General features: G+C 39.0%; 1 protein-coding gene across 4 annotated transcripts in view; it reads left to right on the top strand.

Annotated features, from left to right (window-relative positions):
• LOC137352461 (protein FAM227B-like) overlaps positions 1–16154 on the top strand; it is a 221295-nt gene that overhangs the window by 12927 nt on the left and 192214 nt on the right. For 3 of the 4 annotated variants that reach the window (XM_068017936.1, XM_068017934.1, XM_068017935.1), the window contains exons 4-8: positions 5544–5599; positions 12400–12444; positions 13063–13167; positions 14422–14520; positions 15504–15605. In XM_068017936.1, the coding sequence (XP_067874037.1) occupies positions 5544–5599; positions 12400–12444; positions 13063–13167; positions 14422–14520; positions 15504–15605 (407 nt within the window). Of the gene's footprint in view, positions 1–5543; positions 5600–11067; positions 11293–12399; positions 12445–13062; positions 13168–14421; positions 14521–15503; positions 15606–16154 lie in introns of those variants that run through there. The other variant, XM_068017937.1, reaches the window with a different exon arrangement.

Below are 16154 nucleotides of genomic sequence, written 5' to 3'. Positions count from 1 at the left end.
TCTGAAACCTTATTTGGGGATTTAGATAATCCAGATGAGATATTTAACAGATCGTCTATCATTGCAGCACAGCAAGCTGATCCTGAGATCTACCAAATAGCACAGAAGGCTCTGTCAGAAGCTGAGGTGAAAGGAGTTCCGGAAGGCTATTATATGGCAAACGGGTTTTGAGGAGGAAATGGAGACTGCCTCAAAGACCTGCTGACGAGGACTGGACAGTTGTTGAACAGATAGTGGTACCACCTAAATATCGACAAGGATTATTAAGGTTAGCACACGACATTCCTTTTTCAGGACATAGGGGAATTCGGAAGACCAAATCACACATAAGCAAACATTATTACTGGCCAGGTCTTACAAAGGATGTGAGACAATTTTGTAGGACATGCCACACCTGTCAAATGGTGGGAAAACCACAACCTATCATAAAACCAGGGGATGAGATATTAGTGTTGCTACCATCACAGGGAGAACCAGTGAAAGCACGGTTCAGTGGCCCACACAGGGTGATCAAAAGAGTGGGTAAGGTAGATTACTTGATTGACACCCCTGTTCGCCAGATGAAGAACCAGTTGTGTCATATTAATTTGCTCAAACCATATTACCACAGGGAAGAGGATAAGCCAGTACAGGTATGTCAGGTAATCGGGACTGTGGAGAAGGAAAAGGATAGTGAGGATGAGGCAGAAGTAGGCCTAGGAAATTCTCAGATTGAACCTCCAACTATCCCATTAGCGAAAGCAGAATGGCTAGGAAAATTAAACAATAGGCTTTTACACTTAGAGGCAAAACAGCGTGTAGTCCTAACCAGGGTTTTCACAATGTTTCAAGAAATTTGTAGGGATAAGCCAGGCTTAGCCACACATGATGTGGGTATAGGGGAAGCCTTTCCTTTAAAACAACATCCTTGTCTCTTAGGCCCAGACAGACAGGCCCAAGTGGAAGCTGAGGTACAATTCATGCCGAAGGGTAGCTTAGATGAGCCTAGTCAGGACAACTGGAATTCGCAGATGGTCTTGATGACTAAACCTGGTGGGACGGCTCAAACTTGCATAGACTCTAGAAAAGTCTAGAATCTACCTGTGAAGGTAGATTCCTACCCGAATTCTCATTTAAAGGACTGTAAGGACAGAGTGGGCAACACAAGGTGTCTTAAAGAGACAGATGTGTTGGAAGGATACTGTCAAATTCCTTTGACACCCCAGGGTAAGAAAAAATCAACTTCTGTTACACCAGACAGGGTTTCCCAGTGTCAAGTGATGCCACATAGATTAAGGGGTATTCGAGAAACTTCTGAGAGAATAGTGAACCCAGTAGTGGTCAGTGCTCCAAGCTGTGCAGCTCACCTGGCTGAGGTGATGGACAATAGGGACTTTTTGAAAATTTAAAGCTGAAATGTTCTGGTGGAACTTGTTGCTGTAGTCTAAACATTTTTTTTTAGAAATGTGTATATCTGTAAATGCGTGGAAAGGAAACTGTTAGCGTTTTTAAAATTTTTTTATTTTTACGCATTGTAATGAAATGCATTTCAGGAATGGCGTTTCATTCTGCTAGGCACGGAGGTGTCATGGTCCTGTAGTTTTTTTTTTTAACGGAATATGCAGTTTGCCTTTTTAAGGCTTGCAAGGTATCCGTATTGGTTTAAGACCGGCAAGCCTTAGGAGTTATAGGAAGGTGCATTTTCGTTGCCTTAGAAACAGCCATTCGGAGACTGCGATTCAGAGGGTGCATTCTCGATAGCATGGAAACAGCCACTGGGAGTGAGCCTGATGCGATACATTTTTTTCAATTCAAATTTTGAACTGGGTGATTAGTGGAAGACAGTTTGTTCTAACAGAAGACACAGACAGCTGTGGTGTCAACACTGAAAAGAGCTCTCAACCATTTAAACTGAAGGAAATAGGATTTTTGTCTGTTTAATTATTATCTCTCGAAATTCTAAAAAGGCAAGCCAAGACAGAGATCTCTGGTAATTTAAATTGAAGAAAGGGAAGTTAGACTGTGACAATCTTTTATCCCTCAAAAACTCTAAAGTCAGATTGATTCTATTGAAAGTGTTTGCAAGTTGTTAATTGTTGACATTCTGTGAGGACTTCGAACAACATTGGACTGTAAATTTGCAAGGACTCTAATTTTTCTATTTTTAAATGTTCATAGTGTTTAAGAATTTAGTTCTTTTAATTAAAGTGTTAATTTGCTGCTTTAAAGATACCTGGTTTGGTTAGCCTCATTTGAGGGTTAATAGATGGTACAATTTGGTGGGTCTTTCTTTAATTTGGAAAGTTTTTAAATGATACCTATGGAACGATGGGATTGAATTAACAGTGCGTTGGTCCCACCATAATCAGAATCGTGTATTTTGATTGGGGGCTTTGACAGGAGCGGTCAATCGTAACACATGACTAACCTGTTGGGCAACCTGGGGTTTTCTGAATTGTGCCACACAGAAAGGAACAGAAGGCGCTGTGCAACTGAAGCTGGAAGAAGGCAGCCTCTCTCTTTCTTGCTTTCTCCCAAGCCACCGGACCCACGGAAGACACGTAAACCTCAAGAGAGAAAAGACTCCTATATTGGAACAAGTTGAAGTGTAAACTGGGCCCCAACAAATTTCAAGACATACCGGCAACCAAAGAATCCACATCGAACTTAAAGGACTGTAACTACCAGATATTGCCTCAAACTTTCCCCCTTTATTCCTTCTACTTTTTCTGTCTCTATCTGTGTGTGTGTTTATCGCATTGCGTCGCATATTCGTAGTCGTTAACCGGATTATAGTTTAAGGTTAATAAACTTCTACCTTTCTGTTTAAATCTAAGGAAACCTGTTTGATTTATTAGCCTTACAATTGAAGCAGTGAAAAGGATTCACTAAGGGGGAGCTAAAAATATGGTGTTTTAAAATTAAACCCACATACGGTGGGCTGAGAGGGAACCCCTAGACCCCTTCTCACCTGGTCGTAACAGAGAGTTTCAGCAGCATATGGGCTGAGGAGACAGGCAAAGTTGTAAAGGTGATCATTGTATATGTGCCACCTGACCCCATATATGTGAATTATGTCACCAATGGGCATAACTTAGAAGAGGAAGCCCAAGATAGGTCCTTTGAGAACTCCAGACGTTGTGGGAGTGGGAAGAGAAGCTATTGCGAGAGATGCTTTGACAATGATCAGATAGCCAACAAGCAGGAAAGTGGAGGAGGGCTGCTTTTGTTTAATGATGAGCTACTGTATTGAAGGCTATAGAGAAGTTGAGGAGGGCTAGGAGGGCAATGCACTGTGGTCAAAGTCACAGAGAATGTTGTTTGCCACTTGGGTTAGGGCCATTTTGGTGTTGTGAGAGAGGCAGAAACTGGATTGAAGATTCCAACATGGATTTGTGAGGGAGATGGGCGTAGATCTGGGAGACAACATGTTCAAGGAACATGGGGTGAAGAAGGGTGTCTGAAATGGGATGGTTGTTAACAAAGACAGAGGGATCAAAGATAGGTTTTTTGAAGAAAATGTGTAATGACATCAGTTTTGAAAGGGAGAGGGACAGTGTCTGAAGGAGAGGGAGCTGTTTAAAATATCAATTAGAACAGTGGCCAGCTAGGGAAGTTTAGTGGAAATGGCATTGCGTAAAAAGATGAGATAAGTTTAGAGAGAACTGGGAGAGAAACTAAAGCAAGAATGGAGTTCAGGGCTCGAGTGGAGGTGGGACTAGTGGGAGGTTTGGCTTGGTGAAGAGGGGGCAAAGAAACAGAAGTACCTGAGCAGATTTATTTCTCTCTTAGTGCTGAAGAAATCCATGAACTCCTGCCTTGTTGAAGTGAGGGCAGAAGAAGGAGGGGAGAGAGGTTTACTGAGGCAGTTGGTAGTAGAGAAAATGAACCTGGAATTATCTTTGACCAATGGGATGATCCAAGAGTAGTGAGTAAGAACGCTAGGCCATTAAACCATTTGTACCCCACATACACTCATATTTGTATACCATTGCCACCACTGGAAGAAATTCATAATTTTACATATTGTCATAATGCTAGTAAGGTTATGCAGAAATTAACTTGAAACAATATAGTTAAACATTTTACTTGCATGTTAAGATTTTTAAAAATCATAGAAATTAAAAGCTCAATTTCAAGTTTCCTTACGTGGGGAATGAAGTTTATTTGTAGAAATTTGAGAGTCTGAATAGTGGTTTAGGGGGCATACTTAATGAATACTGTTGAACTGGCAAGAGGGAAGGTTGAATGAGATCTAGGAGAGGCAGTAAGTTGAACACTTGTCATATCCAGTTATTAGAAGGAGGCAAATGAGCATGGGCCTTGGAGAGCTACATAAGGTACTAAGTAGAATAGAAAAAGTTAATCCTACTTTAAGTTAAAGCAGAACAAGGAAACAATGGTACAAACTTCAGGACTGAAGTCAGGAAGTGCTTCTTTCCAGAGAATGATGAATATAGGTATCATAGTCAGCTTTGGCAGTTTTCTAGGTTGGAATTATGGAAATATAGTTGGGATCATCCAACATCTCTGGAATGTGACAGTTGATTATGAACTTCAGACAGTCATACCAGGAATTGTATTTGATGTCTGCGGTAGGAATTGTATCCACCATGGGCTGGTTGTGGGATGGAGAAGAGGGAAAAACACTGTAAGCCAGTGTGGGTTATATGACATATATACATTTTCGGGAAAGATTTTGTAGTTTAGGTGTGAAGTATAATGAGAGATGAGCTATTTAGTGAATGGATGGTATGTGTAGGGCTTCAAAGAAACACGTTGCAGACCGTAGTTAAATTTGGTAAGGAGTAAACTTAAAGTGGCAAACATTTCAATTAAAACTAAAAGGGCACAAATGTTCTCAATAGCAAGACTTGTGAACTACAATAATAAATATAAATTATTTTCTCACAACAAGAAGCTTTGCTCAGTGGAGTGTGCGTTGAAAAAGCAGTGCTACTTTGGTGCAGCCCTATATTTGATCCACACACCCTCCAAGAATGGCTCCTTGCTGGGAGTGTGTAATTAGTGAATTTATCCTTAAATGTCAGTTTTGCACAGTTGTTAGCATTCATGCCTCAGAAGTTGTAGATTCAAGCCCTATCCAGAAACTGAACACATAACCTGGACCAACACTTAAGTGCAACATTGAAGAACTCCTGCTTCATTTGATGTGCCGTCTTCAGTTAAGACAAATTAATGCCCATTTTCCTATTCAGATGGACGTAAAATATTACATGGTACAATTCAGAGAAGTGCAGGAACTTCTCCTGGTGTCCTGGACAACAATCATCCTTCAACCTGTGCCACTAAAAACAGATAAACTGGCCATTCATTTCATTTGCTCTTAATGGAATCTTCCTGTGTACAAATTGGCTGTTGCATTTCCTACATAACGACAGTGACTACATGTCAAAAAGTAATTTATTAGATGTGCTGAAAACGTGATTAGGTGCCATATAAATACAAGACTTCTTTCTGAATCTTGTCAAGATATTTCATACTTTGTGAAGGTGTGTTTATTTTAACATTATTTTTTAAATCACATTTTTTTTTTGTTCCAGCTTTTCTTACACAAATTAAGGATTCTGATGCATTACTAACACATCCCAGCAGAAAGGTAAAAACATTGCAGGGGTATTTTATGTAACAATAGTAAAATGACTTGCCAGTCAGGTGTAATGTTTATCATTAATATATAGCTGCATGAACAAAAGCCAGGAGCAGATATTTGGAGTGCTGGGGTGAATTTCCTTGGGGCTGCTCCTGTCAGCTGCCATAACTTTGGTGGAAACTTTGTGCAGTAAACGGTGTTTCAGCTAAACTTCTTCCGAAGTTACAGCATCAGAGCAGAAGACTCCATGAGGAAATTCCCAGTGGTACTAATTTTATTGCCCAATTAACATCACAAAAAAATCTGATATCTAGACATGTGAGTTACTTCACAGTAATGTTTATACCACTCCACACATAGAAATCATAGAAAGTTTATGGCACAGAAAGAGGCCACTTGGCCCATCATGTCTGTGCCAGCCGAAAAACGTTCCACCCATTCTAATCCCACCTTCCAGCATTTAGTCTGTAGCACAGCAGATTATGGCACTTGAGGTGCATATCCAGACTTTTTTTGAATGAGTTGAGGGTTTCTGCCTCAACTACCCTTTCAGGCAGTGAGTTCCAGACCCCCATCACCCTCTGGGTGAAAAAACCTTTCCTCATTTCCCCTCTAATCTTTCTACCAATCACTTTAAATCCATGCCCACTAGTCATTGACCTCTCTGCTAAGGTAAATAGGCCCTTCACCTCCACTCTATCCAGGCTCCTCAAAAGTTTGTACATTTCCATCAGATCTCCCCTCAGCCTTCTCTGTTCCAATGAAAACAACCCCAGCCTATCCAGTCTTTCCTCATAGCTGCAATTTTCCTGTCCTGGCAACATCCTTGTAAATCTCCTCTGTACCCTCTCTAGTGCAATTCTATCCTTTCTGTAATGAGGTGACCAGAATTGCACACAGTACTCAAGTAGTGGTCTAACCAATGAGTTATACAGTTCCAGCATAACTTCCCTGCTCTTATACTCTATACCTTGGCTAATAAGGGAAAGGATTCCATATGCCTTCTTAACCACCTTATCGACCTGTACTGCTACCTTCAGGGATCTGTGGACATTTACTCCAAGGTCCCTCACCTCTTCTACACCTCTCAGTATTTTCCCATTTATTGTGTATTCCTTTGCCTTGTTTGACCTCCCCAAATGCATCACCTCACACTTCTCTGGTTGAATTCCATTTGCCACTTTTCTGCCCATCTGACCGGACCATCAACATCTTCCTGCAGCCTACAGCTGTCCTCCTCGCTATCTACCACATGGCCAATCTTTGTGTCATCTGCAAACTTTTTAATCATGCCCCCTACATTTACATCCAAATCGTTAAATATATACAACAAAAAGCAGGGGACCGTGCCGAGCCCTGTGGAACGGCACTGGAAACAGTGCTCCAGTCACAAAAGCACCCGCCAACAATTACTCTTTGTTTCTTGCCACTGAGCCAATTTTGTACCCACCTTGCTGCATTTCCCTGGACCCCATGGGTTTTAAAAATTTTTTTAACCAGTCTGCCATGTGGGACCTTGTCAAAAGCCTTGCTAAAATTCCATGTAGACCACATCAACTGCACTACCCTCATCTATCTTCCTTGTTACTTCTTCAAAAAATTTGATCAAGTTGGTCAGACAAGATCTTCCTTTCACAAGTCCATGCTGACAATCCTTGATTAATCTGTATCTTTCTGAGTAATAGTTTATCCTGTCTCAGAATTGATTCCAATAATTTTCCCACTACTGAGGTTAGACTGACTGGCCTGTAAGTATTCGGTCTATCCCTCGCTCCCTTTTTAAACAGAGGTATGTTTTTAGCAGTCCTCCAATCCTCATGACAATGACAAAACATGACAGTGTTGGTTTAACAGTGATAAATGTTTGATCGCAGTAAACTAAATAATCAATTATTTGGAGGAAGACCAATTAATTTAAATATGGAAGCCACATTCTATTCTGGCTGTGAAGAATGTGGCATGGCATTTCAGATTCCTGTGATCCTAGCTATCTTGGTCATTTGGTGCTATGATGCTCAATTTGGTCAATGAAAAAAAAGTATTTCAGGTCTTTATTTCTCAGTACAAAGCAGTCCAGTTGCATTTATTCCATGCCATCACAGATGATTCTTGTTTAAGAATGAAACCTTTATATCTAATTTCTATTGTTGAATTGTACTGGATTCCTGTGGTCTTACTATGTTGTACATCACTATAAACTACTCACATAAGTTTTTCTATCCTTTTCTTGTCATCCCTCCACTCTACCAAGTCTGGCTATTTTTAAATTAATGGTACTAGGTGCTTTTTCAGGTAAATGGCATGGCACAAAGTACCAGGTATTACTGAATCCAGCTGCATTCCTGATCTGAAGCAGCAGGTTTCACCTGGAAAAACAGATAACTGACATGCCACAAGAAAGAAGATGGAGGGTAACAATAGTTGAAGAGAATACGAAGAGAGTATTAAAAAATCAGAAGAAAACATTGAAGTCAGAGTAAGGATTTTATTGCCTGTTCTGCTACTCCACCCATTAAGACATTGTCTTGCACGGTTATCTGGAGCTGAAAGGGGAACTGGTCAACCCCTTCAGGTCCCATTAATGAGGCAGGCTGCCTGGTCAATCATCAACAGTGGCTTGGAGTATTGTATATCCCTCTCTCCCACTGAGGGTTGATTCATTTGCAATCTTCTGTCATCAAAGTTGCCATCTTGGATCCAGTTTGGCCTCATCGAGATCATGCTGCCTTGCCTGCCCACCCTTGAAAGAGGGTAGAAAGTAGCTGATTATTAAACAACTGTGGAGTGTGAGTTTGAGTCCTCACTAAACAGCAGGTAACAGGATTCTCTCACAAGTGTTATGGTGAGTAGCACAATGTCATGAACACGTGCTATGCTAAATGATTTTTTTTTAATCCATTGGTTGGAAACCTGAATTAAACTTTAAGAAAAAGGAGAAAAGGGAACTGATAAAAGATGACTGCTAGCAACCAAAATGGCCACCACAATTTACATCAAAATACCGTACATTCCAATGTATCGTTGTGGAGACGGAGGTCTGGACATCTCCAACCACAACAATGGCCTGAGAATTTTGAATGGGCTACCTGCCCGGCCTTCATTAACAAGACAATAAAGGCAATCTTATAACATTAACACTTGTGGAGATAGACCACTCAAAGAGTAATCACTGAAACAATGGAATTCTTAGACATGGTCTAATTTAAGTTGCAAGAGAGAGACTACACAGAGCCATCATGTGACAAACCCACGATCTGTGTGAAACTAGCTGCTTTTTCTGTTTGTAGGTAGACAAGCGCCTAAGACTGACTAGTAAAGGACCCAAGTGGGGCCTCTCTCTCTTTCTCCCTCTCTCTCTCCAGGCCACCTTGCAAGTTCGAACCCTGCCTGCTGGCTATAACCATCCAAGCCTATCATTGCTGCAGACAGAGACCCCATGAAGAAAACCATCTGCATCACTGTCTCTAAGAAAACCCTGAACCAGTAGGCCACATCTGCAAGCTGGAACCCTCAAGATCACTGAGTTCAGCCAGAAGACAACTGAGTTACCAAACTCCACAGACTGTATACTCTTTTTATTTTATTTGCTAATCCAACCAATCTATTCTTCCCCACTCTGTAACCTATTTGTGTGTGTGATTCTTGTGTGTGTGTGTAAGTTGGAGCATAGTTTATTATTTTACTTGGATCAGGTTTAGTTTTTAAGTACAATAAAGCTAACCTCTTGTTTAAACTCAAGAAAACCTGTCCGATTGGTTCTTTTATGATCATAGCACTTAAAGAGTTGAACACTGAATTGGTAAGCATATCCACTTTTTAAAAGAGATAAACCCTGTTGTGGTCAAACAAGGAGAGGGACAAGAGGGGAGCCTTTCGACCCCCTCCTCACCTGATCTTTACAACAATATGCATGACTGAATTTCCACTATCCTCCTGACCACAACTTGGGCACACACCATACTCTATGGAACAATGATTCTGCTTCCTTAGGGAGTGCAGAGCATCATGGACTGCTGCTTCCCTCTTTACAGCTAATCATGATAAGCACCAAACCCTGGATATATGAGCACGTAATTTCATAACCAGCTTCCAAATAATGTCTTCCAATTTCTGTAATTCCAAGCCACTTGAGTTTTTTCATCAGTTATATGATGAACATCTGCCTTCAATGGATAGAATGATCTAAACAGCATAGCTTGCATTGTGTCAACCACATTGATATTTCAGACATCCAAGGCCAATGTTGCTTATAAGAGTTATTCATCAACTGCTTAATCCAGATCCTTTTGAGGGATGTTATTCAGAGGAAAATGTCTGACATGAGGGTGACTCCCTCTTCAGGGTGATGATTGGTAAATTGGTCTGCAACATTGATGATTTAGAAGAATATCTCCGCTCTTCATTGATTTTTTTGGCTCAGTGCTAGCACTCTCGGCTTTGAGTCAGAAGATCGCGGGTTCAAGTTCCACTCCAGAGATTTGAGAACAGAAAGAGGAAGTACTGCAATGTCAGAGGTGTCTCTTTCAGGTGAAACTGAGCCCCTAACTATCCTCTCATGTAGATGTAAAAGATCCCATGGCATTATTCAAAGAAAAGCGGGGATATTCTTCTCATCTTCTGGCCAATATTTATTCCTCAATCAACATTTTTAAAAAGAGCATCCAGTTATTTATCTCATAGCTGTTAACGGGACCTGACTGTACAAATTATCTGCTGTGGTTCCCTATATTGTAACAGTGACACTATACTTCAAAAAGTACTTAATTGACTGCAAAGCACTCTGGGATCCCCAAAGTCATATAGGCGCTATATAAATGCTAGTTCCTTCTGTTTCAAAGGGGTTCTGAATTGTCAGAACTTTTGACCAAGTAAGCCATTGCACCTTGTCGAAATCATGAAGTTGTTTTTTTTATTCAAGAAGGTTGGGAACATTGTTGAAGGTGCTAAATATGAATTGATACTGTTAGTCATTTATTTATTAACAAGTGGATTTGTGTTAAGATGATTTTACTCAAATTTTGGATGGGCAGAAGTATTTGGATACAATGCTTAAGAAGCTGTTTAGGTTTAGACAATACCATTAAACCCTAAAAAATAATTATTCAGCGCATTTAATTATTTACTTAAATAAATGCAGGTTAATAGATGGCTAAAAGAGAGTAACAAGACAGTAATTTTGTTAAGCAATTTGGATTCTGCGTTAATCCTGAGATTTTATGACCACAAGATTGAAACTCAATATATGTTTTTTGCAATTTCTCCCTTCCTCGCTTCTCCTGAAGGCATTGACTGCTTGTTGGGGTATAGTTCGATGGGTCTTAAGCCACCTCTGGTACACCACCCAGCTTGCCGTTATTCAGACAAATTGACTGACGGAGGCATCACGGCCAAATTTAATCTAGCTCTCACATGGCACCCATACCTGCCAACTTCTAGCATAAATTGTTGGTTAAAGACAATCAGGAGCAGGAAGCTTGGTTGATTTCCTTCTTTCTAACCAAGAGACACTGAAGTCTTTTGTAGCATTCCGGAAGGCATTCCTGCTAAAATCAACAAACTCGGGACAGAATGGAGGTTCAACCTGGGACCTCCCTGTTCGTTGTGGCTGTTATTCCTGAATGAATTCAAATCATGGGAGCAGCTTATGTTTTTTCCTCCAGGCTGGGAATTTCCTCCAGCAGTCACCCGCTCTAGCTGCCGTAAGTTATGCGTGTAAGCGGGATCACTGCCAATGCTACGCCGCCAGAACGGGAGAAACACCAAAGAAATTACTAGCCGTGGTTGCTGGGGGTTAAATTTTCTTTACTTTGCGAATTTTAGCAAAGTAATAGCTGTGAGGGAGAAGGGATGTAATGTCAGCAGAAAGCACTCCTGTACTACTTATTGGTGCTTATCTGATCTAAAGATCACTCCTCCAAATATTCATCAAAAAATTGGCAAAAATTATTAAAAATTCAGCTTTGTGCTTGTTAAGACCTTGTTAAAGTTACTAATTAGTAACTCATGTAGCAGTTGCAGCTGTACGGTTAAATTGAAAAATTAGTATTTTATTCCAGGTCAGATCTGGCAGTGGTGATTTTGGCAAAGGGAAGGATTTAGAAGTATTTACACATTAATGACAGAAGTGAATAGTATGAGGACAAGAGAGCAAATCAGGCATGAGTTTCAAAAAAAGGCAGCAGTTGCCAATTTTCGATCTCTTTTCGTGTAATAGATTGAGTTGTAATATTATTGCTTCAGTATTAGCATATTGGGCACCATTTTAACTCTTATGTAAGTGTTTTTGACTGAGTTAAAATCAGGCCCGTTATTGCTATATTTATGCCGTAAATCATTATATAATTTTACACAATGCCTTGTTGCTTAAAACAACACTCCAGACCCTAATAAATGTTTATTTTTAAATTGCCAAGGGATCATGAAATGCAATAAATTCTGATTTTGTAGAGTATGAGCAGGATTCATATATATGTTAATTTTGTGATAGTTTCAAGCCTGTAATCTTTCATATAATTTATCCACATGATGTCTGATCAAAAACAAATTCTATAATTTGTATTCTCAGGAAATGCATCTTCCAAAGCCACACATTTCCATGATTTCATTAGTGGGCCTTAAGAAGAAAGTGGGAATTTCTCCTATTTCTTAAATGGAGAATATTGTCGGCCCAGATTATTTTTATTTTCAAAAAGATTGATTTTGATTTGTTGAAAGTTTAACATTAAATATTTTTTCAACACAAGCATTTATAGATATTATGAGTTTTGCACAATTAAGTGTTATTAAAATTGTTTTCTTTTTAACAGCTTTCTGAAGAACCTTTCTTTGCACGCGAGGACTGGACTGTTGAGGTAGGATTTTCAATGTTTTACTGAACTTCACAAGGCAGCTAAACATTTCTTAACTGAAGTAAATTTAAAAATTAACTACGAAGAAACTAGGCTTGAGGCAGAAGTTTGGTAGATATTACAGACTACTCTTGGTGGGATACAGATACCATTTTGATTAGGAAATTATGTTTTGAAATTTGCAAATGTGTGCAATAAGAAAAAAAATTCTCTCTATTAAGCCCATTTCATTTAACAAAACACAGAGGGGCTGACAATCTATGCTGGCTTTTGACACAATAGGCGTGCAATGCCTGTGCAACAAACTCCAAGGGTTGCATTTTTGGTTTCCAGTAATGATGTGCTTATTTTTTGTGCACAGCAATGGGAAGGGCAATGTCTTACAGCTGAACGATCTGCTGGGTATGTTGTTGAATTGGCACTTTTCTGTTCATGTAGCACAAAACACCTACTGCAATCGCTAAAATATTATTTTTCAGGTAGGAAATATATAAAACATTTCCCTTGCCTTTTTCCATGGGGGAAATGGGTGGGTGTAGTTTACCACAAAAATACTGCCCTCCTCTATAAAAATAGTCACAATCTCCTTTCTGATTTAATTTCAATATTGTTTTTATTTAGTCTCAACATTTCCCAGGCTTCAAACCACTGGAGTTTACTGAACTTCCTCAACAGATTGAGGCAATACAACTGCTGAACTGGATTAGGAGGGCCCAGAATTTTAATGTAAGTCATTATTATTAAAATTTGATTCAATTTTTGTTCAGTAACTGTTCTATTTACTTAGGATACATCCTGGATTTTTTTTAGAGTTTTTCATAGTCTGTTTTTTTCTGAAATTTGAAACATTCTAGCATACCAACAACTACTGTGCCTTCCGAATTTGTTGTGGTAAATTTAAAGGTTTGAGAAATGGATTGTTTGAGGATGTGGCAAAGGACAAAGCTCTTCTAAGCAATAGGTTCACAGGTGCTTTAGATAAAATATAGGAAATAACAATGTGACAATTTGATTACATCATCACAAATAATTTGTATCTATTTTAAAGCGAACTAAATTTCTTATCTTAACTTCAATATGTATATGGATGTCAAATTTCACTCTGTTCTGTCCATCTCTTTCACCATATGTGTTACAAAAGATGATTTGCAATTTTGCTTTTAATTAAGTTTCATAAAAATAGTATCAACATTTATTTTGTGGTAGATAACAATATTGTAAACTAAACTAGGTAGAATTGGGGACAGACTAAATTTTGATAGTTGGTGATTTGTTTCTGGGCCAATGCTACTCTATACAGTAGAAAATGTACAAGAATGCCACAGGATGAAGCTAAGACAAAAATGCTGGACATACTTAGCGGGTGAGATAGCATCTGTGTAGGGAATAAGCAAGTTAATGCTTTAGGCTTGCTTCCTTTGTCAGAATTGGAAGATACTATAGAGTTTATAAAAGAACTAAACAAGGGGCAGTGGAAGGGGAAAGAAAAGTACATAAACACAAGGAAAAAAATCAAATCACCTGTAATGTATTTCAATGACAGAAGGAAAATAAGAATGAGACAATAGGAGGCACAAAGGGAGAAATATGGCAAGTATGTCACAGAGAGTATATGAATAGCTAAAGGGATGGGTTAGGCAGGTGAAAGGGAAACATGAAAAACTGGCAATGCAGAGCTGACCCCAGTAGCCTTGATGTTGCCTGATCTGCTGAGTGTGTCGAGCATTTTATGTTTTTGTTTCAGATTTCCAGCATCTGTTGTATTTTGCTGTTTGTTCAATGCCAGAGGCTGATTTGCTGTCTGATTTCTCCTACCCTCTCAGTAGGGAGCCCATCCTCAGGCAAGGTTATGAAGATGAAACTTGCCATGTGAGGTAGTGGTTGGTACAACAATGTCTCCTATCATGCACTTACAAATTGTTTTGAGTAATGAGCTTATAATACATAACTAATAACAAATCAACATAAACTTCTTAACAGTTTGGATTTCAGAATACCTTAAAGAAGCTGATTCTCTCAGATGCATCTGCTGCCATTCTTCAAGATGCTTTTTGGTGGTTTTTCCTTTTCAAGTTTGAGGTATAGTTGAAATATTTGTCTGGGTGTTTTATTTGTAATGTTTTGTAACACATCAGGGTATTTTTTCATCGTTAGCACTTTCACCAAAGAGCTTTGCCAGGATGGAATTGGTGCATAATGCATCCATAATGGATGGAACTTCATGGGTCATGCTCCCCAAATTCTTAATAGGTGCTTTTGATGTGGTAATCCAGAAGTGCTGAAGATGAAAATGCGCCCCTATTTCTCCATTCACCATCAAGAGCTAATATAGATTAGAGTTCAAATTTAAAACTTTCTGATCTGTACCACTCAGCTATTTACTAGATAAACTCATTAAGCCATCATCATCAACAATGACTTGTATTTACATAGCGCAGTTAACAATGAAAAGTGTTCCACAGACAAAAATGGATGCCACACCTAAACAAGAAATATTAGAAGGGGTGACCAAAACCTTGCTCAAGGAGGATCTTGGAGGATAGAGAAGAGTAGCGGTTTAGGGAGGGGATTACAGACCATAGGGCCTAGATGGCTGAGGTGACAATTGCCCATGATGAGGCAAGAGGAGAGGGAGATGCACAAGAGACTAGAATCAGAGGAGCATAGAGTTCTCGGGAGTCATAGGGATGTAAACATAAGGATGAGAATTTTAAATGTGATGTTTTGGGGCACCAGGAACAAATGTAGGTCAGCTGGAACTGGGTAATGGGTAATCTATCAAAGAGCTGCTTCTCAGAAATCTTATGTTCAGTGTTTCTCTTGACTTGTTTAATACTTTTAACCTGTATTTGCTTGTCTTTTATAATTTACCCAATCTTCTTGCTTATCCAATTTTTTGTAAGTTTCGAAAATCTTGTATTTATTCTCTATGATTCTCATTACAACATATTTTGTCATGGTCCCTGTTGCCTTTAATCTATTTTTCAGTTGTATTTGGTATATAGAACTGAATTCCTTAATAAAATTGTGATTTTAACAAATTTATTCTTGATCATTACAAGCCTTCCCAAGAAGATCAAGATCACCTGTTTACCAGAATTGCTGATAGTTTTGTGACACTTCTCATGATTTCCCCTTCTGAGTTGCGAGATAAGCTCTTGGAGGTAATGTCACCAACTTATATATTTGTATAGAGGTTATGATATTGTATTTTTTAATTCACTATAGACATTTTGCCACTAATGCTGATACCTTTTTTAAAAATTAAATGCTCTTCTTCAACTCCTACTTACCACTAAGACATAGTGCTCCTGCACTGTTTCTATCAGTTTGTGGGGAATGCTTCGGATAGGAGAATGTTTGTCAACTTGGCTCAGTTGGTAGCACTAATTGGCTCTGACTCAGAGTCCCACTCCAGGATTGAAGGGTAATAATCTAGGCTGACAGTACTGATAAATGTCGTATTGCAGATGAGATGTCTGTTGGTGGAAACTAAAGGTTGAAAGGCATAATTTGATGAATGTCAAGAAATTCACCCAAGATCATAAGTCAAATTAAATCTGTTTTACTTGAAATTCCCAGCTACACTAACAACATAAAATTTCAATTTCTCTCTGTGGAAAAATTGTCTTAAAAATAGAATATTAATATTTTGTGTTTCAAAAACAAATGATGCATTTATTTCATTCACCAGAAATTAATCCTAATTATGA

This window comes from Heterodontus francisci, chromosome 38, assembly GCF_036365525.1.
Source record: "Heterodontus francisci isolate sHetFra1 chromosome 38, sHetFra1.hap1, whole genome shotgun sequence".
In the NCBI taxonomy this organism is placed as follows: Eukaryota; Metazoa; Chordata; class Chondrichthyes; order Heterodontiformes; family Heterodontidae; genus Heterodontus; species Heterodontus francisci.
The sequence above is the reverse complement of the archived record's forward strand: the minus strand, read 5'-3'. Positions and strand labels throughout refer to the sequence as shown.